Below are 22,500 nucleotides of genomic sequence, written 5' to 3'. Positions count from 1 at the left end.
TGTTTCCGTGCAAGCTTTTTCTGGTTTTGTTTTCTGAAAGAGAAAAAGAAAAGGGGGTGACGAGAGTAGAAAACAAAGAAATGTCATGGAGAGGCAAAAATACAACATCTACTACATACCCAAAGCATAACAAGTATACATGTATATATATAATATGTACATGAGGTAGGTAGACAGACAGACAGACAGACCTGGGGCAGCTGCTTGGCGATGTCTCCACCCACGAACACCGCCTCCAGGTAGATCCACAGGTTTTGAACCGTCAACCACTTCTCTATGACCTCAGAGGTGTTGGACAGTTTCTGGACCCACTGCTGGATGGACGGCTTGAACGGAGTGTTGTACCTTCGCGGAGTTCGCGCACGCACGCACAAACACACACACGCACACACATATTACACTTGTATTGTCACATCAGCATTTCATGTTTTTGGGCCGGGGAGGGCGTAAATGTGTGCTAATCAATTAGTAAGGCCAGGCGGGGCCTCGGGCCTGTTGAGAACTCTAGTTTTCGCCGGCTGCCGGGCGCGGCTTTGGGGCGGGCCCGTCTAGAGTTTGAATATCAGTCAAAAGGGAGACATCGAAGAGGAATTCAGGACGGGTGGGGAAGGATCAACATATGGAATGTCAGAACAGGTCAGCTCCATATATATATGGAGATCTAAGGGTTTGATGAGGTCAGATCAACCTGGTGTCCGTGAGGCCAGATGTAGAGTTGCTCATGGCCGGCTCCATATATGCAGATCTAGGTGATGATCCAGTCTTCTCCATGTATGGCTATCCAGGTTTTGATGAGATCAGTGTCTTCATATATGGAGACGGCCATACATGGAGTGTGTCACTGACATGAGGCGTGAGTGACTGACATGAGATGCAGGTTTTCATAGTAAACGGCGATGATATCTACCTGTTACTCATCAGTGAAGACAGCACCATCAGACTGTCCTCCATCAGGGACATTTTCTCGGTGGTGTCGCTGCCCTTCAGCAGCAGTTCTCCTCGCTGCCTGAAGGTGGCGAAGGTGAGCGTGTGACCGCTCCACTCGCTCACCACGTCCTTCAGCTTGGCCTCGATGTCCCTCTCCTTCACCGCACTGATGCACACATCCTGACACACACGCATGCACGCACACAGAAAATACGTTCACAATGCGACACGTTGTGAGCTTGTAGAGGGGCTATTGTTATGATACTTTTGCGTGACACTCTTGCACGCCAAAGCAACACAAGCAACACCAAATTATATTCCTCATAAATGCATATTGAAAAATGAAGATGCAAGGTAGCAACGGTATTTAAAGATGGAGTGTCGTGATGTTTGTACCTACTCTGTAGTGTCTATGGAGTTAACATTACTCTAGACCTCCAGGGTTAGAATATGTCTTCCCTGTGTATTTTTGATTTCTTCCTGAAAGCTGAAAGGCCCAATTGAAAACACTTCTGTGTCATCATAACCCTAAGCCCTCCCCCCTAATCATACAACAACAGCTGTGAGCGAGGCTTAAAACCAGGTAATAAACTGGTGGGTGTGGCCACATTAAAAAACGTCATTTTAACACTTTCTGTACACGTTTTGGAAGAAAGAAAGTACTTCTAGTATAATCATAACACCTGATGAACATGTTTTAGGCACCCCGTCTTTAAAGGGAAACTTCACCCTTTTTGCAAAAATATATATGTTAAAGACGTTTAGAAGATTTAGAACACTTTCCTGGGTGTCTTTTTGTGTGTAATATGTGTTTTTAGATATTTTAGATGTTAGCAGTGAACCCAGTGTCTCTGATGTCATGGACACTGGGCTCACTTACTTCCTGGACTACATGTTGTCTCAGTAAGACAGCCCTCCCCCTATCCACAAGGAGGAGCAGTGCACCAAAGCATTATGGGAATTCTAGTCCAGGAAGGAAGTGAGCCCACTTTCGATGACATCAGAGACACTAGGCTCACTGCTAAAATCTAAAATATCTAAAACCACATATTACACACATAAAGACCCCCAGGAAAGTGTTCTAAATCTTCTAAACCTCATTAACATATATATTTTTGCAAAAAGGGTGAAGTGTCCCTTTAAACACAGTGTAAATGCAACAACAATGTCAGACCTCGATGTCCTCTCTGTGTGGGAGCAGTGGAGCGTCCATGATGTCTCTGAGACAGAAGGCCTCGGACTCCACCTGGAAGCTCTGACCCGTCACCTGGCCGAGACGCTGCCAGTGTCTGGACAGCATGGCCTGGAGGAGAGGGGAGATTGATTGATTGATTGAATATTTTATCATGAAGAAATGCAAAACGGCACACGAGTACACTTGGTCTAAAAGGATTAGACGGGGAAAACAAAAGGTCCTGGCTCTCTCACCTTGTGGGCCATCATGGTGAGCAGGGGACAGGTCTCGCTGAAGTCGTCGATGCTTCGCTTCAGATCGATGAAGGCCTGCCACTCCTTCAACGCCTTGGGAAGCTTCTTGATCCTGAAGGCAGGCAGGCGGGAGGGGAGGGGAGGGGAGATAGAAATTGATCTATTGAAGATTCTGACGTTCAAATGTACATATTTTTTGTTTTGATTGTATTACTGTATTGTTGTATTGTGCTTTCTGCTTTGGCAATGTAAACGTATGTTTTCTCATGCCAATAAAGCCCTTTGAATTGAATTGAATTGAATTGGAGGGGAGGGGAGGGGAGGGGGCGGGCCCTCAGATCAGTGAACCAATATACCGCTTTTTTCGTGTCGGGACCCACCCCTCTGGACCAGAAATCACTAAATATTTCATGAAAATGTTCAGTTCTATGCAAACAAAGAAGGTATAGGAGCGCACACCAATAGTGGAGAGGTGCTGACCACGGGAGATAAACTTGAAGAGGTTGCACAGCTCGTAGTCACGATGCAAAAAACCTTTTTATTAGGTTACCAACGTTTCGACAAACAAATTGCCTTCTTCAGGGTATGTTTTATTAACATGTCCTGTGTCACATGTCCTGTGCAGTCCTACCTGTTCTGGAAGTCCTGCAGCTCTGCGTTGACACGGTCGATGTCCAGGTCGGTCCAGAGGATGTCGTAGTACGCCGACACTCTGTCCATCACGCTGTTATACAGACCGTACAGCTTACCGAGGAGAGACAACTCCCGCTTGATCCTCTGCAGCTCTGGGTACTCTGAAACACACACGTATGTGCACACACGCGTGCACGCACACGAACAGAAGGACGAAGGTTTCTTGGCCGCCATCAGACTTATGAACACACACTGAACGTTACATTACCAGGACTACTGTATATTATGGACACATAATAGCCTCTCTGTGGCTAATGTATTGGACCTACAGTAGATCAATGCACATCACACTTTTAGGTAGGCTATATTTTTATATACATTTTATTTACATGTTTTTTTAAGCAGCATAGTTTTTGAACACAGATGACATTTAACAGAGTTAGGGTATTGTGGGGTATTCAATTTCAATGTAATCCTACTGTTCTGTATGAACATTGGTGCACTTCTCAGACCAGCCACCAGGTAGAGCATAGACAACTGGCTTTGTGTCCACCACATTTTTTTAGAAAAGCATAATGTTTTTGTAATAATAATACAAATCTAGTAGTAACTAGTAAGCTGAAGTTTGTGTACATAATGACTTTCCACCACTGGCTATCAGATCATGTAAATGGAGCAGTGGTTGTCAACCAGTGGTCCGGGGACCACCAGTGGTCCTTGGGGAGGTTCCAGGTGGTCCCCAGTTAAATGATAGAGAGTTGGTAACCTGACTACCGCCAGATGGGGCAGCAGAGAGTACACTGGGTTCCCCCCTCCCTGCTCCCATCTGGGAACTCTCAGGGAGACTCGATGCTCCGGCCACCAAACGGCCTGGCCAATCAGCGGCAGCTAGAGGCGGGATCCAGGCAGGACTGTGTATGCCTTGATCCCGCCTCTAGCTGCCGCTGATTGCCTGAGAGTTCCCAGATGGGAGCAGGAGGGGGGGAACCAAGGGGCCAGTGAGGCACTCCAACGTTGAAGCACTGGGCCCTAGTGGTAAGAGGAAGGACTACAGGCGGACCCGTGGATTCATGACCGGGTAACCCCGTGCAGCTGGGCTTTAACATTGAGCGCTCGGTTGCACTTCCGCATTTGACCAAAATGTGGTGGTAAAATGCGGAAGTAGACGTTCCGAGACGGTCCTTCCGGGTGCTTCAAAACGCCACTGAGCAACTTCCACTGACATGAATAGAAGAGGGGGCGGAGCTTCGCGCCAGATCAGTCTCTATCCTTTTATATACTCTATGGGGGAAACCCAGTGTACTCTCTGCTGCCCCATCTGGCGGAGTCAGGTTAGTAACCAGATGGACCCTTATTATAGATCTCTAACTCTTGAAAGCATAAAATGAAACCTAGTGGACCCGCGTGAATACGAGCTGTGCGACCTCTCCTTCATTTACACACTCTCAAGAGTGAAATTATTGTTAAACATCTGCATTGCTTAATTTACAAGACGTCTATACACGATCAGAGAATGTAGAAGAAGTGTTATTTTGATCAACGTTATGCCCGTTATCTCTTCGAATGGTATCACATGCAATACCACATGGAATTGTGGACAAAATGTTACACAACGGTAACAAAACATATTCTTTAGTCTTGGGTCTGAGAGGCTAAACCTCATCAAATGGTGGTCCGTGGCTGAATAAATAATGGGCCTCAGGGCCGGATCTACCATATGGGCACTTTGGGCACGTGCCCAGGGGCCCTTGGGCACCAGGGGCCCCTCAAAAAAATAAAAGATTTTTTCTTTTATTGTTTTAGCTCCACAGAACATTTCCCTGCTAATCCGAATGAAATAAATGGTGTCTAAAAAGATTAGTGTTTTATTGTTAGTGAGTGCAGCTGAAAAGTGCAACTGTGTGTAAAGCAGCAACAATGCGCTAGATTGGCTGTCACTCTGGGGGGGTAGGCGACCGGAAATAGGCCAATATAACAGCATAAAACTGCCCCAAAACGGCTCCAAAACAGCAAAAATGTTGCCCGTGCGTGAAGGGGGGCCCTTCGAGCTTCAGTGCCCAGGGGCCCTCAGAGGTGTTAATCCGGCCCTGATGGGCCTTGATATGAAAAGGGTTGAAAACCACTGAAATAGAGCAGTGGTTTTCTACCATTTTGATACCAGGGGCCAATATTTATTCTGCATTTGAGCCATGATGAACCACCATTATTTTGATGACATTTAGCCTCTCAGACCCCAAACTAAAGATTTGGTTGTTTTTGTCCACAATTCCATGCTGTATTGATGTGCTAGTAGTGCTACCAACTTACCATATAGGAAAGATAACAGGCAAACGATCAACATAACAATTCTTCTACATTCTCTAATTGTGTAGACTTCTTGTAAATTAAGTAATTCAGATGTTTAACAATAATTTCACTCTTGAGAGTGTAAAGGGTCCATTTGGTTACCAACTCTCCATTATTTACCTGGGGACCACCTGGAACCCTCTCAAGGACCACTGGTGGTCCCCGGACCACTGAAATAGAAGTAGAAATACCTTTGACGGTCAGTCCAAACAGTTGCTCTCCTCCAGAGTAGGTGGTGTATTTCCTCCACAGCTGGTCGAAGTCTGCCTGGAAGGTCTGCAGTCTGTTACTGGCCTCGGAGGGGGTCAAACCTTCAACCCCTGGACCTCTACACGCACACACGCACGCATGCATGACACACGCACACACGCACACACACACAGTTACAATGCAACGCATGAACTATGGTGCAGGCACACTCAAGCGTCAAGAGGCGTCAAGAAAACGCCTAGTCCAGGCGTCTCTTCGGGTCTTTAAACAGCTGGTGGATGGAAATGTTAATTAGTGCTAGTGCGCGGCTTCAACTTGTATACCGTCGGAAAAGCGGTTCTTTGCCGAAAACCCTGAAGAGACGCCTGGTCTAGGCGTTTCTTGATACTTAAGTGCGCTTAAGCACACGCATGCATGCATGCACGGCACGCGCACACACATTGCACCCACACAGTTACAACGTACGGTATACACGCACGTGGTACATGCACACACACGCACCTGTCATCATATTGTGGGTAGAAGTGTGTGACTTGTGTCTTGAAGCACTGGACACCTGACAGCAGGTCAGCCTTCATCTGAGGCTGGATGTCGACGAGCGTGTTCTGAGTCTGAAACACCTGCAATAACAACACAACGTTATCACGCAGGCAGGCAGGCAGGCAGGCAGGCAGGCAGGCAGGCAGGCAGACAGACAGACAGACAGACAGACAGACAGACAGACAGACAGACAGACAGACAGACAGACTCACCAGGGCGTTGAGGTTCTTCCAGCTGTAGGTCAGTCCGTCCACTCTCTCTGTGTTTCCGTGGTTGAAGGTCAGCTGGTGCTTGTTGAGCAGAGAGAAGGCCTCTTCCGCCTGAGAGATGAGTCTGTCCATGTGAACCTCCGACTCTCTCACCTGCAACACGACACAACACGCAACACAGTGTCACTTGTGAATTATCGGTATAGTTATCGGTTGCGCTTATTTGGCCTCGTTTCTGAAGTGTAGTTGCCAATGGTTGTTAACACATTTGTTGCTAATCACAGGTCTACTCGTCCTATAAATTAATTACGTGGGGCGCTCCTGACAAGTAGGCTCGTCTTAAGGCGTTTGACATCGCTATATAAGATTGTCTCGCTGTGTTTCATTTTTGGAAGCGCTCCGGTTGCTATACAGTGGGGACGCTTGCTAGGGCCTCGTCTGCACTGCTTCTGCGCGACCAACTCCATTAGCTTCTGTATTAGCCGCTGCCTTTGCACGCTCTTTTCTCAGAGACTACGCCACTGCCCGTGGTTTTGAACAGATCTGCGATGTTCGGAGGTCATTTCTGATTATCCGGTTATCGCGATGGGAACATTGGCGTTTTCTAGAGCAAAGATTGGCCTCACTTGAGGTCGCTAGAATTGATGATGTTACCGTTAGTGTAACAGAGATTAGTGGGTTCCACTTGCACCTTCAGTAATGACATTTCTTATTGGTTAGTGGGTGGCACCTCGTAACACTGCAGCGTGGCACTTGGTGCCGCACTACGAGCTTGTAGATCTGCCCAAAGTTGAAGGGCTTCAACCTTGGGTACTGGGTAGCTGAAGTTGAAGCTCTGCCCTTCAACTTTGGGCTCTTTTACATGTAGGCTGACCCAAAGTTGAAACAGTTGCAAGGGGGACATCTTTGGGCATGGGGTCCTCATCGTTGCATATGTTGTTCCCACAACCAAGAAGAGTATTTTACCCTTTACTGGAGGTCCTAGGCCCTAAAATGACCCCATGAGGAAGCGTTGACCTTTACTGAATTGCTTCAGTTTCAGTTCATTTGACCACCTAACTTCAGATTTGGGCATAATTACACCATTGCTTCAGTTTCAGTTCATTTGACAACCTTCTTTCAACTTTGGGCACTTTTACATGTAGGCTGACCCAAAGTTGAAACCGTTGCCAGGGTGACATCTTCGGGTCTGGGGTCCTCATCATTGGATATGTTGTTCCCACAACCGAGAAGAGTATTTTACCCTTTACTGGAGGTCCTAGGCCCTAAAATGAAATTTCAGGTAATTTGACCACCTAACTTCAGATTTGGGCACCCTAACATGTGGTCTTTAAGTGGTGGGCCTGTGGTCATCTTAGTGGCTAGGAGGTCCAGTGAAAGGCCTACATACTCTCCCAAGATGGAGGAACAACATTTTACAATCTGGGAACCCTAGGCCTTTGTATGGCTACAGTGCGACTGGTTCAATCCTACCCTAAATCTAGGCCTAAGACGTGACACCTCAAAGTGGGGTACATTGCATCCACTGGTCAATCCAAGGGCCTACCACTCCACTCTCTTGATATGTTCTTTCCCAACTCTTGGAGAGTATGTAGGCCTTTCCCTGGACCTTCTAGCAGCTAGAAGGTCCAGGGAAAGTCCTACATTGTAGGACTAGTAGCATGCCAAAGTTTGTGCTATTGCCATTGAGAATGCATTGGGCGTTTAAGTTAAATAACTCAGAAACTACAAATCATTTCAAAGTAAAAAGTTCCAGCATTTGTCTTCACAGTAAGCTGAATTATAAAATGTGTGAATGGAGTTTCTAGGTGAAAGTGATTTTTTACGTGCCATTGAGCCCCATTATAAATTTATCAAATTTGAAAGCACTATATTTCTAAAACTATGAAACATTTCAAAGATTCCATTTCAGGCAAACATGTCCACCGTAAGATGAACCTAAATAGGTTTGAATGGGGTTTCTAGGTGTAAGTATGTAGGACTAGTAGCATGCCAAAGTTTGTGCTATTGCCATTGGGAATGCATTGGGCGTTTAACTTAAATAACTCAGAAACTACAAAACATTTCAAAGTAAAAAGTTCCAGCATGTGTCTTCACAGAAAGCTGAATTATAAAAAGTGTGAATGGAGTTTCTAGGTGAAAGTGCTTTTTTGACGTGCCATTGAGCCCCATTATAAATTTCTCAAATTTGAAAGCACTATATTTCTATAGGTTTGAATGGGGTTTCTAGGTGTAAGTATGTAGGACTAGTAGCATGCCAAAGTTTGTGCTATTGCCATTGAGAATGCATTGGGCGTTTAAGTTAAATACGGGGAGGAAATATGACAGCAAACTGCCTGTCATATTTTCTCCCTATTCCAAAGCCCCCCCAGGTACATTATATATTTAAACTATTTTCAGCAATGGTACACTTATTTTTTCAGTGGGTAGATCTTGTTGAGCTGGTCATTTTGAAAGTAGATCTCACGTCATAAATGTGTGCGCACCCCTTTTCTAGCCCCTAGGATGACCCGAGGCCCACCACTTAAAAACCACATGCTACGGTGCCCAAATCTGAATTTAGGTGCTCAAATGAACTCAAACTGAAGCAATTCAGTAAAGGCCAACACTTCCTCCTGGGTCATTTTAGGGGCTGGGACCTCCAGTAAAAGGCCTAAATACTCTCCAAGAGTTGGGGAACAACATATCAAGAGAGTGGAGTGGTAGGCCCTTGGATTGACCCAGGACCAGTGATTAAATGTACCCCACTGAAAAATAGCAGATCTACAAGCTCGTAGCGTGACCAAGAGCAGTTTGTTTATTTAATTTAACAAAATTGAAAACATGTAAAAAGCATCACTACTTCATGTAGGTACATTTTGCCTGTTTAGAATTACCAGTATTTATCACAGTATTAGTAAACATACAGACTCTTGTTGAAAATATAGTGCGATGAGGAACACATCTTACCTTATATGGGCATGTCTCATGTTAGACTGGACTGCTCTAACGTGGACAACTAATATAGACGTGTTGAGGCTTGGGTGTGTAACACCAAAGGAAGTGACTGACCAGATACATCTGTCTATTCTTACCAGAGAGAAGTCGTTTGAAACTTCATTCATCCACAACACAATGCAGACCGAAGGTTACATTAGCATCCAAGACGGTAAAATCGCCAAAGTCCTAATTGAAAAGGATCATACCGATCCCGCCTCTTTTAGTAAACTTAGTAGTCAACTCTCCAATAGAAGGCTCTGCCAAACAAACAAACACACACACACTCCAACCGTCTCAACCCCCCCCCCCCCCCCCCCACCAGGCAGGTGGGGGGGGGGGCACACACACACACACACACACACGCACACGCCCGCCCGCCCGCCCGCCCGCCCGCCAGAACCAAACCGACCAATCAACTGACCTCCCTCAGGGCGGCCATGGCGCCTCTCACGTCCTCCAGGTCTGTGATTGGATGCTGCAGGCGCTTGGTCAGCCCGCCGACGAATGAGAACACCTCCTCCATGTCAGCTGACGCGCGGCAGTGCAGCGCGGCGCCAAACGCTCGCTTCCACAGGCCCGCTTCCTGTCTGACGAGCGGAGGGATGCAACTCTCCGTTATTTCATTTCCGTGGCGATTATACTATATCGATTACTTCTTCGATTAACCCATTTTGGGCGGGAACCCCATTTGGTGTTAGCATTATGTTATGCTTTAGCTATTGAAAAATAGTAGATCTACAAGCTCATAGCGCGCCACCGAGTGGCGCGCTACGAGCTTGTAGGTCTGCTATTTTTGAAAAATCGAAGAACGACCGACATAGAAACACAGCTTTTTTTTATTAGGTGTTTCAGGCCCACCTGAGAGAACGCTTCAAGTCATCGGTCAGGAACACGACACATCCCACCTGATAGGACACAGGAAGCTCCTCGATCTCCGCCTCCAGCCTCTGGAACAGCAGGGGTCAAAAATACCACAAAGTCAGTGGGCTCTTTATTATATGCACACAGAACAACTCTTCCTACTTCCTTCACATGCTGATGATTAACGCTCTGTTCCATTTAGTGTGCAGTATACTGTGCAGTAGAGTAGTTCTCATAACTCTGAGAGCGTCCAAATGGAACCAAATGGACCCCTGGCCAGCCGGGGCGCCTGATGGAGGGGAAAGGAACTGGTTGGAATAACGTGTTCGTTCCACGCGCTACGTCCAACCAGGGAAACTCCCCCCTGTCAGGTGTAAAGGAGCAACTTGGACACTCAGGCATGAAGGAAGCATGAGTTCAAGTCCGTTGCTCTCCCCATGTCCCCCATATATGGGGACTAGGTTGGCGGACGGTGTGTAGAGCCCAGGATCACATTAGATAATTGACACAGGGGTGAAAAATGGGTTACAAAATCGTCGGATAAAAATTATATAAAAAAACAAAACAAAAAACACTTTGTGTTTGAAATAGACACTCATGCTTTCTAAGGTGTGATTTGGGGCCGTAAAGATGAATACAAAATGAATATCAATGGGGCGGCAGTGGCTCAGGGGTAGAGTGGCCGGATGGTAACCGCAAGGTTGCCAGTTCGAATCCGGGCTCCCCCAGAGTTAGTGTCAAAGTGTCCTTGAGCAAGACACTGAACCCCTAATTGCTCCCGATGTGCAGGTTGGTGCCTTGCATGGTATTCTCCGGCATCGGTGTATGAATGTGTGTGTTATATAGGAGGCCTTTGTTATGTTTCACCAGTTTCAATGGAAACAGGCCTCGAAGCTCCGACTGACCGCCAGTCAACCCCCGCCACGCTTGGCCCTCTCTCTCTTGCCCCGCTGCCTTGCTCTCTTCCACACCTATTTCCTGTTAATAAATAACCTGGGTGTGGCATTGGGAGGTAAAGGGGAGACCCATTATTGTGAAGGGACAACAGGATGAGGAGAGGTGTTGTTGCTGCGTAATTGTCGAGAGTAATGGCTGCGATATTGAACGGTCAACACGGTATCGATACGCCTGTCTCAACAGAATTATTATGTCATAGGTGTATATGGGGGGCCTCGTATTTGGTCTTGAAACGGGCCTCCAGATTCCTAAGGCCGCCCCGATCATCGGTAACACCTGTGCAGGAAGTAGGGAAGGGGCCAAAGTTCTTTCCAAAATGACGTGTGAGCCCATTGAATGTTTGAAGATTAGCTGATTTGCTTTTGTCATTAAGCAGCGATTCCAAACCTGTGGGATGTCAGGAATATTAAAAGCTCCCCATCTGCTATTTCTGAAATTTTACGGTAAAATATGGAAAATGTTTGGAAAAGGTAGAATCATTTTGATACGTACAGAGTAGGAGGAGATCTGTGTGCTGAACTCTGAGAGGGAGGGGTCAGTCTGCAGGAAGACCTTCACCTGTTCCTCTGGTTCCTAAAGACATGCACGCGCACGCACACGCACACGCGCACGCGCACACGCACACGCGCACACGCACACGCACACGCACACGCACACACACACAGCTTAACATTCCTGTTTTTTCTTCATTCATTTATTGTCAAAGACTGTCTCGCTCCAGCATTGTGTCAGTTCACCTGGTTCCAGAGTGTGGAGAAGTGAGACAGCTGTTTCAAAGTGTCAGCAGCCACGGCCTTCAGAGACGAGAGGACTGAACTCAGCTGCACCACCGACCTGGTGCACAAAAAGTGCAAAAATCCAAAAAGCACATTCAACATTTTTAATAAATGGCCGACAAATTACTCACATTTCCATTTCATTATTGAGTGGTGCAACCACTCCAAGGAACAGCAATGTCACTATGGGACTATGGGACTATGTTACTATGTTTAGAGTACCAGTAGGGGAAAAAGTGGCGGTGTTGGAACGATACAGAGAAGAAATTGGAACGATACAAATTGGAACGATACAGAGAACCAATAGAGGGGAGTTAAGGCTCATAGCCGAAACACCGTAAACGTTCCTTTTGGTGTGTGCCAATAAATAAATGGAAATGTGAATACTTTGTCCGCCATTTATTTAAAAAATTTTGGAGTTTTGAAAATAAGAAAATAATCGTTCGTAGAAACATCATTCATACAAGATTATTCATAAGGTACGGTAAGCCATTATGATGAGAGATGTCTTATTTATTTCTTATTCATGCGTGCGTGCGTGCGTGCGTGCGTGCGTGCGTGCGTGCGTGCGTGCGTGCGTGCGTGCGTGACTAACTTGTTGACATCCTTGTGCTCGGCCACCTGTCTGTCCAGTGACTTCAGAACCAAAGGTTTAACTGGAGTGTCATCGCCGGGGTCACGACCTGTCGCCTGCTCCGTCTGACACGACCGACGGAGAAGACAGACAGACAGACAGACAGACAGACAGACAGACACAAATAAACGAGTCAAACGGTAATAAAGTGTTGCTGTCGGGTAGAATCCTGTCCAAAACCGTTACTTGTGTATTATTTAATTATCATTATTTTAAATTCCTTGTTATTCATATCCTCACTGTATTGCATTACTGCTATTATTTTATGCCATGCTTTTCTTTTCATGTCATGAAAGGTGCTATACAAATTAAGTTTAATTATTACTATTAACGCATTACAACGCATCGATATACAAGTTATCCACCCGACATCAGTCAACAATATGAAATGCATTATTGTTTGCTGTGATTAGCTGAGACTAGACGGCCCCAACACTCTATGCATAATCTCTGCACTGTATTGTACACACACACACACACACACACACACACACACACACACACACACACACACACACACACACACACACACACACACACACACACACACACACACACACACACACACACACACACACACACACACACACACACACACACACACACACACACACACACACACACACACACACACACACAGATATTACCAGGAGCTGCCGGTGTTGCAGGTGAGAGTAGGTCCACAGTGGAATGTCTTTACCGATTGACAACATGGCATTCACCACTCTGTTCAGTGTGCCCTGAAATGAGACATGATCACAATGTTCATGACACACACAACATATCACCATGCCCTGTATCTGTTCATGAGAGGAGAGGAGAGGAGAGGAGAGGAGAGGAGAGGAGAGGAGAGGAGAGGAGAGGAGAGGAGAGGAGAGGAGAGGAGAGGAGAGGAGAGGAGCTTGTATATCGTCCAGACTGGGTGTGAAGGTGATGTCGGGTATTGTGTGTACTTGTATGTCGTCCAGACTGGGTGAAAGGGTGATGTCGGGTATTGTGTGTACTTGTATGTCGTCCAGGCTGGGTGAGAGGGTGTTGTTGGGTATTGTGTGTACTTGTATGTCGTCCAGGCTGGGTGAGAGGGTGATGTCGGGTATTGTGTGTACTTGTATATCGTCCAGGCTGGGTGAGAGGGCGATGTCGGGTATTGTGTGTACTTGTATATTGTCCAGACTTGGTGTGAAGGTGATGTTGGGTATTGTGTGTGTACTTGTATGTCGTCCAGACTGGGTGTGAAGGTGATGTTGGGTATTGTGTGTGTACTTGTATGTCGTCCAGACTGGGTGAGAGGGTGTTGTTGGGTATTGTGTGTACTTGTATATCGTCCAGGCTGGGTGAGAGGGTGATGTCGGGTATTGTGTGTACTTGTATGTCGTCCAGGCTGGGTGTGAAGGTGATGTTGGGTATTGTGTGTGTTCTTGTATGTCGTCCAGACTGGGTGTGAAGGTGATGTTGGGTATTGTGTGTGTACTTGTATGTTGTCCAGACTGGGTGAGAGGGTGTTGTTGGGTATTGTGTGTACTTGTATATCGTCCAGGCTGGGTGAGAGGGTGATGTCGGGTATTGTGTGTACTTGTATGTCGTCCAGGCTGGGTGTGAAGGTGATGTTGGGTATTGTGTGTGTTCTTGTATGTCGTCCAGACTGGGTGTGAAGGTGATGTTGGGTATTGTGTGTACTTGTATGTCGTCCAGACTGGGTGAGAGGGTGATGTTGGGTATGGACAGCTGGATGGAGGCCTTGAACAGAGCGCTGGGGGGTCTCTGAGAGGACAACGCAGGCTGAAACGCTGAGCTGTTCACATGCACACTCTTCCTCAGCGCGTCCAGAGACGTCTTAGTGGCTGTGGGAAGAAGAAAAAATAATAATGATCACATTACACATTAACCCATTTAATACTGAGGCATCTGTGTCACCTCATAGCTTTCAACAACTTGAATCATTATTTTAAACTTTAGCTGTGCAGCTACGAGCTTGTAGATCTGTGATTTTTTTTAAATCGTGAAAATGTGTGCCCTGTAACATCATATTTCAGATGCGGGCCAAATACAGATAATTCAAGGGGTCCTTGACATGAAATATAGTTTGAGCACCTCTGATATAGAAACACAGGTTTTTCAGAAGGCTGTCAGGATTTAGAAGACATTTTGTAGAATCTGGTCTCAGGTCGTAATGGGTTGAAATACATTGTATTGATGTTCAACATTAGTTCAGGTGAGTCGACTGACCTTTGACCAACGCCTCAGTGTTCCTCTGACAGAGTTGACCAATCAGGTTGAAGAATCGGCAGGGAAGACATGACTGACAGCGAGTCTTCTGCTTGGCGTCTGGATGGAGACACTGATAAGACCCCTGAGAGGAAGGAGAGGAGGGGAGGAGAGAAGTGTGAAGTGTGAAGTGTGAAGTGTGTGTGTGTGTGTGTGTGTGTGTGTGTGTGTGTGTGTGTGTGTGTGTGTGTGTGTGTGTGTGTGTGTGTGTGTGTGTGTGTGTGTGTGTGTGTGTGTGTGTGTGTGTGTGTGCGTGTGTGTGTGTGTGTGTGTGTGTGTGCGCGTGTGCGTGTGCGCGCGTCAGAGAAATGTCTCCAACTCCAAACACCCCCAAAGACACACTGCCAGCACTATTTGACCCAACTGCTGATTCCCAAAACAGAAATGAAATGAGGCGGATTGTTTTCGGCAAAATACAGATTTGCATGCCAGGAACCTTTTTTTTTCAGACCAGGTGAATTCATGAAAAGAAGCCCAAAAGACACGATGCCAGCACTATCCGAGTGCGAGTCTGTCCGGCAATTACCTCTGGTGTGCGCGTGTGCTAACATTCCTGTGCGTGCAGCGTGCATGTGTAGTGTACCAGGGATCTACAATATTTCCGTACACGGACAAATGTCTTTCTCAAATGTTTTATTTTCATGGACCCCTATAACTCTGAGAGTGTGCAAATGGAATGACAATGGTTAATTTGGTTCCATTGATTGATTGATTGATTGATTAACAGTTTGCAGAATTACAGTACATTTCAAGTACAACTCAATACAAAAACTGTTAACTGTGAGTGGACGACACCATAAAGCATTACAATTCATCAATTAATCCATTTGTACTCTCAGAGTTACAGACCTGTTATGGTCATTATCAGGGCTATAGCTCTTTATGTGTTTATTGTCCGGTCATTTTGTATGTGCGTGGCAAAGATTCAACATTTACAAACATATGTCTGATGTGTACCTCCAGGTGCACTGTGTCTTCTGGCTTCATCTTCCTCTTCAGATCTTCAATCAGCTCATAGACACTCCTCTCCACCTGCTGACTGTGACTGCACATGCACGCATGTACACGTGTGCACAGTGCACACGTGCACATGCGTGCATGTGCACGTGTGCACAGTGCACACGTCAAAACGTTATGGGTCTGTAACTCTGAGAGTGTACAAATGGTCTGTAAATGGTCTGTAACTCTGAGAGTGTACAAAAGTGTACACTCTCCGAGTTAAATTAACATTGATTTCACAATATGAATTGGGGGTCCCAGGGATAGAAATGCCATTAAATGGGGGTCCGTAGACTAATGCATGTCAAACTGGGGGTCCTTGAAATGAAACGGGTTGAGAATCACTGCTAGAGCCGTAAAAATCTTCTCTAATGGGGGTCCCTGGAATATCTTTCCAAATGAGGGTCCACTGGGCTAATTAGTGTCAATTTGGGGGTCCTTGACATGAACACGTTTGGGAACCATTGGTACACATAGAACTGACTATAGCAATTATTTCAGATAATAGCAATTATTTTTGCATAATCGTCATAATCATCAAAATAAAAAAAAGAGAAATAGCTGATCTACAAGCTTACAACGCATCACAAAGTGACGTATGCACACATTGTAAGCATGTAGATCAGCTACAATATCAGTTTCAAGTATAAAAATAATTATGTCAGTCATTGCTTTGTATATTTAAGTTACTTTTTGATTGCGAAGCCTTAAAGGCAATCTGAAATTTATAAGTTCAAATGTTGTTGTTGCGATTTTACGATTTCATTGTGTTTTTGCACGGCAATTATCTGTGTGACAATAAATCGCCAACTTAAATTTGCCCCATACCGGCTGAGCGTCGCGGCTGCTGTCTTCACGTGTGTCTCCGTCCAGTGCAGGAGGTCCAGAGGACAGACGGGCGGCTGGCCGGGGAGCTCCAGCAGCGGGCAGGACGCCATGGACGCCAGAAGACGCTCCACGCCACACTCCAGCCTGTCCATGGACGCCTGGGACACCTCCGCCAGAGTCCTCACAGACGCACGCACACCGTCTGTGACTGGCAGACGGACAGACGGAGGGACAGAGACCGGCAGAAAGAGGGACAGACGAACAGAAAGATACAAGATTCGGTTTGATTTGGTTCAACCATAGACATTAAAAGGTTTTTGCGAAAGCATGAACAAAAGTTCGACAAGCATCCGCGTGCGTAACGGAAGGGGACGTGCGGTATAGGCCAATCAGACAGGCAATGTAAACGTTTGTTTTCTCATGCCAATAAAGCTCCTTTGGATTGAACTGATAAGTCCCAGAAAAGACGTGCTGTGATTGGCCAGTAGTCACTTGAGTGGCAGCGGCGCAGCGTGCCTTCCCCACTTCCGCTTGACTTCCACCTATAAGGCTAGGACAAATAAAGAGGATAGAGCACGGAGGTGCGGCCCGGTCTCCTGTGGGAGGTTTGCACATGCTCAGTGTAAACAGGAACTGCGATGATGGAGTGTTCCAGCAGAGGTGCTAGAGGTGCATGAGAGTTGCTGACCCTGAACTGAAATAATAAAAAGGATATCAAAAAAAGAGAATAGTACAAAGTTGATTTTGTTTTTATTTTAAAAAGTATTTCAATTCAATCAATTTCATAACTTTTTGTGTATAACAGACTGAAAGATAAAGGACAAGTACATTTACTAAATGTTAATGTTTTTGTATATTTTCTTTTGTGGATTTTCCATGTTCTTTAGTACATCAAACTTTTATTTTTGTGAAATGACAAAGGAACATGGATACTGTTCATTCAAGTGCTGTGGATGATATAAAACATTTGAAAGGGGAAGGGTGACTGCTGTTTAATTCTCAACTGTTCTGGATCTCATTATTTACATCACAAGTTATGAGCTTTCTATCTAGCACCTCTGCTGGAACACTCCATCATCGCAGTTCCTGTTTACACTGAGCATGTGCAAACCTCCCGCAGGAGACCGGGCCGCAACTCCGTGCACTATCCTCTTTATTTGTCCTAGCTATAAGGTCCTTTCAGATGAGCAGCAATTACGTGCTAGTAATTCATTTTCATTGAGAAAGCTTGAGTGAGCTTGTAGATTCCCTATATTTTTACAACAAAGATGTACTTTTAAAGTTAGAGTTGCACTACATACAGTAACTTTCATATACAGGGGTCCCCAGCAAAAATAAGTTATTTTAACCACTTTAACCATATTTTATACTTTGGCTATTTAGAAAAAAGCAGATATACAAGTCCTTGACATGAAAAGGTTTGAGAACCACAGATTGGTACAGATTGGTAAAAAAGATTTAAAAAAAATGAATAACACAGTGTACGTGGTATCAGATATATGATTAGGTATATCAGATTGTTATGTAGTCTCTCTCTCTCACAGGGCTGTGTGTTGATGGAGTTCCAGCAGTAGGAGGTGAGGCCAGGGGACAGACTGTCCTCCACCTGCCTGAAGAAAGGCTCCATCATTGGGGAGAGAACGGGAGGGATCCTGGCTACTGCGGAACCATACGCCTGGAGCAACTCCAGCAGCCTGGAGAGGAGAGAAGACACCCATACAGAGTAGTAGAGAGAGTAGAGACAAGCACAGCCACAGACATGTAGACTAGAGACTGTCATAGAGATTTAGTAGAGACAAGCACAGCCACAGACATGTAGACTAGAGACTGTCATAGAGATTTAGTAGAGACAAGCACAGACATGTCGACTAGAGACTGTCATAGAGATTTAGTAGAGACAAGCACAGCCACAGGCATGTCGACTAGAGACTGTCATAGAGATTTAGTAGAGACTATTGTTGGGCACAAATAGAAACGGATAGAATTAACCCATTTTGGCCTGACATCGAAATTTAAAAAAATGTCTCTTTTTCTGAAAAACCTCATGTAATATTAATATTTCATGTCAAGAACCCCAGAAATTATATGTAATATGCCGCCGACCCCCATCTGAAAATATGTTGCTCCAGGGACCCCCCAGAATCAAAGATTTGAGTTCAAAAAGTTCCCTCTGAAAGAATATATATATATTCAAAGATTTGACGCACATTTTCACGACTTTTAAAAAATAGTAGACCTACAAGCTAGTAGCGCGCCACTCGGTGGCGCGCTATGAGCTTGTAGATCTGCTATTTTTCAATAGCTAAAGCATAGCATAATGCTAACACCACCCAAAATGGGTTAAATGAAGACAAGAAGAGATACATGAAGACCACTATACAGTACGAGTGTGACCAGGACCAGTTCTTACCAGAGTGCCTGTTAGGCAAACATTGATCAAAAATAACGGTGGTGGGTCTATGATGGACCCACCTCATACAATAGTGGTGGTCCCCAGGTTGCTCTTAATCAGGTTGGTGGTCCCTGGGTCAAAATCTGTTGAAAACCACTGGTCTATACTATCCACTATCCACTAGACCAGATATCACACAGGCTGGGGCAGGCCAACAAGCTCACAACGCGTCGCAACGTGCATTGCAACACGAAGATTGGCCATTTTCAAGTAGCCAATGAATATAGCATCAAGTGGACTAAATAGAAGGACAGACAAGTGGAAGACAAGACAAGACAAGACAAGACAAGACAAGACAAGACAAGACAAGACCACCAGAAGGTTTCTCACTGGTTGTGGAGGGCTTTGAGTTGAGCTTCTCTCAAGGTCATGTCCCCGATGACCTTTGGGACGGACATGTCCATTTTGACCAGACACCGGACCTCCTGAAACGTCTCCAACAGCATGGGGTCAAAGTTCACCAGCACTTCCTGGGAAAGACGCACACACGTGAGGATGTTATCCGTCTGTCCACCCATCTTTCTCTCTCTCTCTCTCTCTCTCTCTCTCTCTCACCTTGGTGTGTGTGTGTCGGACCAGCAGAGGTGTGTTAGGCGTGTGCGTGTGCACGTGCACAGCGCGCGTCCACGCGGCGTGGAGTGACATCTCGTGCTGCAGCAACACACAGCCCAGCCCGTTGTAACACCTGACCACCTTAGACAGCTCTGCCCCCTGACAGACAGACAGGCAGACAGGCAGACAGACAGACAGACAGAAAATACAAAAGTAATCATTTTGAGCAATAGAGCAGTAGATTTTGGCGGCTTCACCGTTGGCCAGCCGCTCTGTGAGCTTGATTAGGACCACATCATCATGTATACCATACCTTCAACATGTCCAGTTTGCTCTTCAGGATCAACATGGGAGCTTCTATCTTCTTGTATAGCTGATGAGACCACAAGATCCTACCTGACACCTGTGGCACGCACGCACGCACGCACGCACGCACACGCGCACACACGCACACACACGCACACACGCACACACGCACACACACACACACACACACACACACACACACACACACACACACACACACACACACACACACACACACACACACACACACACACACACACACACACACACACACACACACAGGGGTGAGAGGGAGGGGGAAGAGAGAGAGACGGAAATTATGCAACTATATACAAACATGGCATGAATTATTTTTAAATGTAATATCAACAGTAATGAACAGACAGACAGGCTTACGGGGGGTGCGTTGCGGGGGATGGGGGGGTTGTGTCGTTGTCTCATGTAGGTCTTCCTGACGGCGTCCATCTCTCGGCCATAGTGCAGGAGGACAGACAGGTACCTGTCTCTCAGCTCCAGCTGTCTCCCCAGTCCATCCTCGAACACGGCCAACACCACCAGCATGCTCACAGTCTAACCAGCGTGCACACGAACGCACACGCACGCGCACATGCACGCGCACACGCACACACACGCACACACACACACAGAGAAACAGTGATGTTGGAGGTTGTAGAATAACAGTGATATGAACTAACAGAGAAACAGTGATGTTGGAGGTTGTAGAATAACAGTGATGTGAACTAACAGAGAAACAGTGATGTTGGAGGTTGAAGTCCAGCAGGCTCTGAACTGACTGCAGAACGCTCTGGATCTGAACCTGGAAGTCTGCATAGTCACTGTCAAACTGCACGCACGCATGCACGCACATACGCACGCATGCACGCACACGCACAGTCGCGCAGGCACACACACAGAGAGAGAAACACATTAGATCAGCATAACATCCAACAGCGGATAACTGTACTGTATATCACTAGATTTTCGCGGGCCTTCGGCCCGCTCATCCCAGAGTTGCGTTGCCCCGCGTTGCGATACAGAAGTCCACAGATACAGAAGTGCACAGTGACACGCGTTGTATGCAGCTGTTTTGTGTTGCAGCGCGCGTGTAGTGTTGTTGTTGTTATCCATATATGCGCCTCTGTTCGTCCCGTTTGTTCCACGCCAGGTGTCGACGCAGTCGTTGGCGCAAATTTCTTATTATTTTAACTGTGTATGTAATCGCGGCTAGTAGCACACATGTTTTTTTAGGAGCACGATGAGAAGTTATCAAATAATGTGTTTGAGGGCCCTCCTATATACAGCTTTAGTCCCCACACGTGTCAATATTTGCCATTGACAAAGAACAGAGAAATTAGGTCGAAATGCCGCTAAATATGACGTAAATTAAAATGTATTATATATATATATTTGTTTAATTGAATGTAAATACTTTACTTATAAAAAAACCTGGCAACCCGCACCCCGCGGTCATTTTCCGCTAACCGGAGCGGTGCTCCCTAGCCTGCTGGAGGGGTTCACATCATCCCATGCACCCTCGAGAGGAAAAAGAAGGAAAATAAATGCAGCCTTGAGCCTACCTACCAATGTGGTGTTGTGGAGCTTGATCACCTCCTCCTCCTCCTTTTCTCCCCAAATTGCCAATCCCAATAAATGCAAAAGTTGCCTAGTGTGAATACTTCCACAGCCTAATTACTAAAGGATAAACTATCAGTCTTCTCCGAAAGCGGTCAATGTTTGTCAACTCAGCACGTGTTGACAACGCATAGTAAACAGAAGCCGTGTGTGTGTCACACCAAAAGTGGTGACCTATAGAATCCTGTACATAGAAGCATCACGCAATCGTCTCCCTCCCTGTGTGGGTCACGTGGTGGGCTGTGAGCAAATGGGAGAGGGAATGTAGTGTTGCCAGGTCCGCGTATTGTAAGCGAGTGGTAGTGTGTGTAAGTAGCGTGTTGAATGGCATTTTTTCTGTGCTTGTTTTCATAGACGTGGCAACAAATTAGGCGGGGGTGTCGGTGCTTGTGGCGTGTTTGTGTTTATTATTGATATTGATAGCGAGTGTGGACGGGAGCCGGCTTTAGTGGCAGTGCGATGACAATGTTTACGCGGCTGGTGTTGAGTGTGGCCGTGCGGCGCGACATGAGGAGATAGGGAACGAACGACGCGGAGGGTAAGTGTGTGACGTGTTAGTGTGTTGTTGCAGTGTGTGTTGCAGCGTGTTGCAGCGTGTCAGTGACGTAGTAGCTGGTGACTTTATTTTCCTGGTGTGGGCTTGGGCACACCTTTTCAAATGTATAATAGATAGTGGGGTCCGGGGACCCCCACAGATCCTTGAGGGGGTTCCCAGCTAATATAGCATATTAATATATAATAGCATATGCCCCATTTCAAGTGTCCAAATGTATAAAAAATAACAGATCTAAGGGGGCACGGTGGCACAGTCGGTAGTGCTGTCGCCTCACAGCTAGAAGGTCCTGGGTTCGATTCCCGCTGGGGTCGCTGTGGGCACTGGGGGCGTGTTCTCTCCTCCGCGTCATCAGTGCCCATACCAGAGGCGGGGTTGGCGAAAGGGCCTTTCTGTGTGGAGTTTGCAACATG

General features: G+C 46.2%; 1 protein-coding gene across 1 annotated transcript in view; it reads right to left on the bottom strand.

The window, feature by feature from the left end:
* The window catches only part of dnah5l (dynein, axonemal, heavy chain 5 like), a gene marked incomplete at both ends in the record, with an annotated part of 103,736 nt that overhangs the window by 66,740 nt on the left and 14,496 nt on the right, over positions 1–22,500 (bottom strand). The window contains 24 exons of the mRNA XM_079489883.1: positions 192–345; positions 908–1,107; positions 2,102–2,230; positions 2,356–2,467; positions 2,987–3,149; positions 5,526–5,662; positions 6,046–6,164; positions 6,297–6,446; positions 9,694–9,859; positions 10,131–10,219; positions 11,583–11,663; positions 11,828–11,924; positions 12,462–12,565; positions 13,148–13,240; positions 14,178–14,341; positions 14,727–14,850; positions 15,723–15,810; positions 16,593–16,800; positions 18,135–18,286; positions 19,375–19,514; positions 19,600–19,755; positions 19,910–19,999; positions 20,299–20,472; positions 20,648–20,746. Coding sequence (XP_079346009.1) covers positions 192–345; positions 908–1,107; positions 2,102–2,230; positions 2,356–2,467; positions 2,987–3,149; positions 5,526–5,662; positions 6,046–6,164; positions 6,297–6,446; positions 9,694–9,859; positions 10,131–10,219; positions 11,583–11,663; positions 11,828–11,924; positions 12,462–12,565; positions 13,148–13,240; positions 14,178–14,341; positions 14,727–14,850; positions 15,723–15,810; positions 16,593–16,800; positions 18,135–18,286; positions 19,375–19,514; positions 19,600–19,755; positions 19,910–19,999; positions 20,299–20,472; positions 20,648–20,746 — 3,189 coding nt within the window. The remainder of the gene's footprint in view (positions 1–191; positions 346–907; positions 1,108–2,101; positions 2,231–2,355; positions 2,468–2,986; positions 3,150–5,525; positions 5,663–6,045; positions 6,165–6,296; positions 6,447–9,693; positions 9,860–10,130; positions 10,220–11,582; positions 11,664–11,827; positions 11,925–12,461; positions 12,566–13,147; positions 13,241–14,177; positions 14,342–14,726; positions 14,851–15,722; positions 15,811–16,592; positions 16,801–18,134; positions 18,287–19,374; positions 19,515–19,599; positions 19,756–19,909; positions 20,000–20,298; positions 20,473–20,647; positions 20,747–22,500) is intronic.

This window comes from Electrona antarctica, assembly GCF_951216825.1.
Source record: "Electrona antarctica genome assembly, chromosome: 20".
Taxonomy (NCBI): Eukaryota; Metazoa; Chordata; class Actinopteri; order Myctophiformes; family Myctophidae; genus Electrona; species Electrona antarctica.
This window is presented reverse-complemented; position numbering and strand designations above follow the sequence as displayed.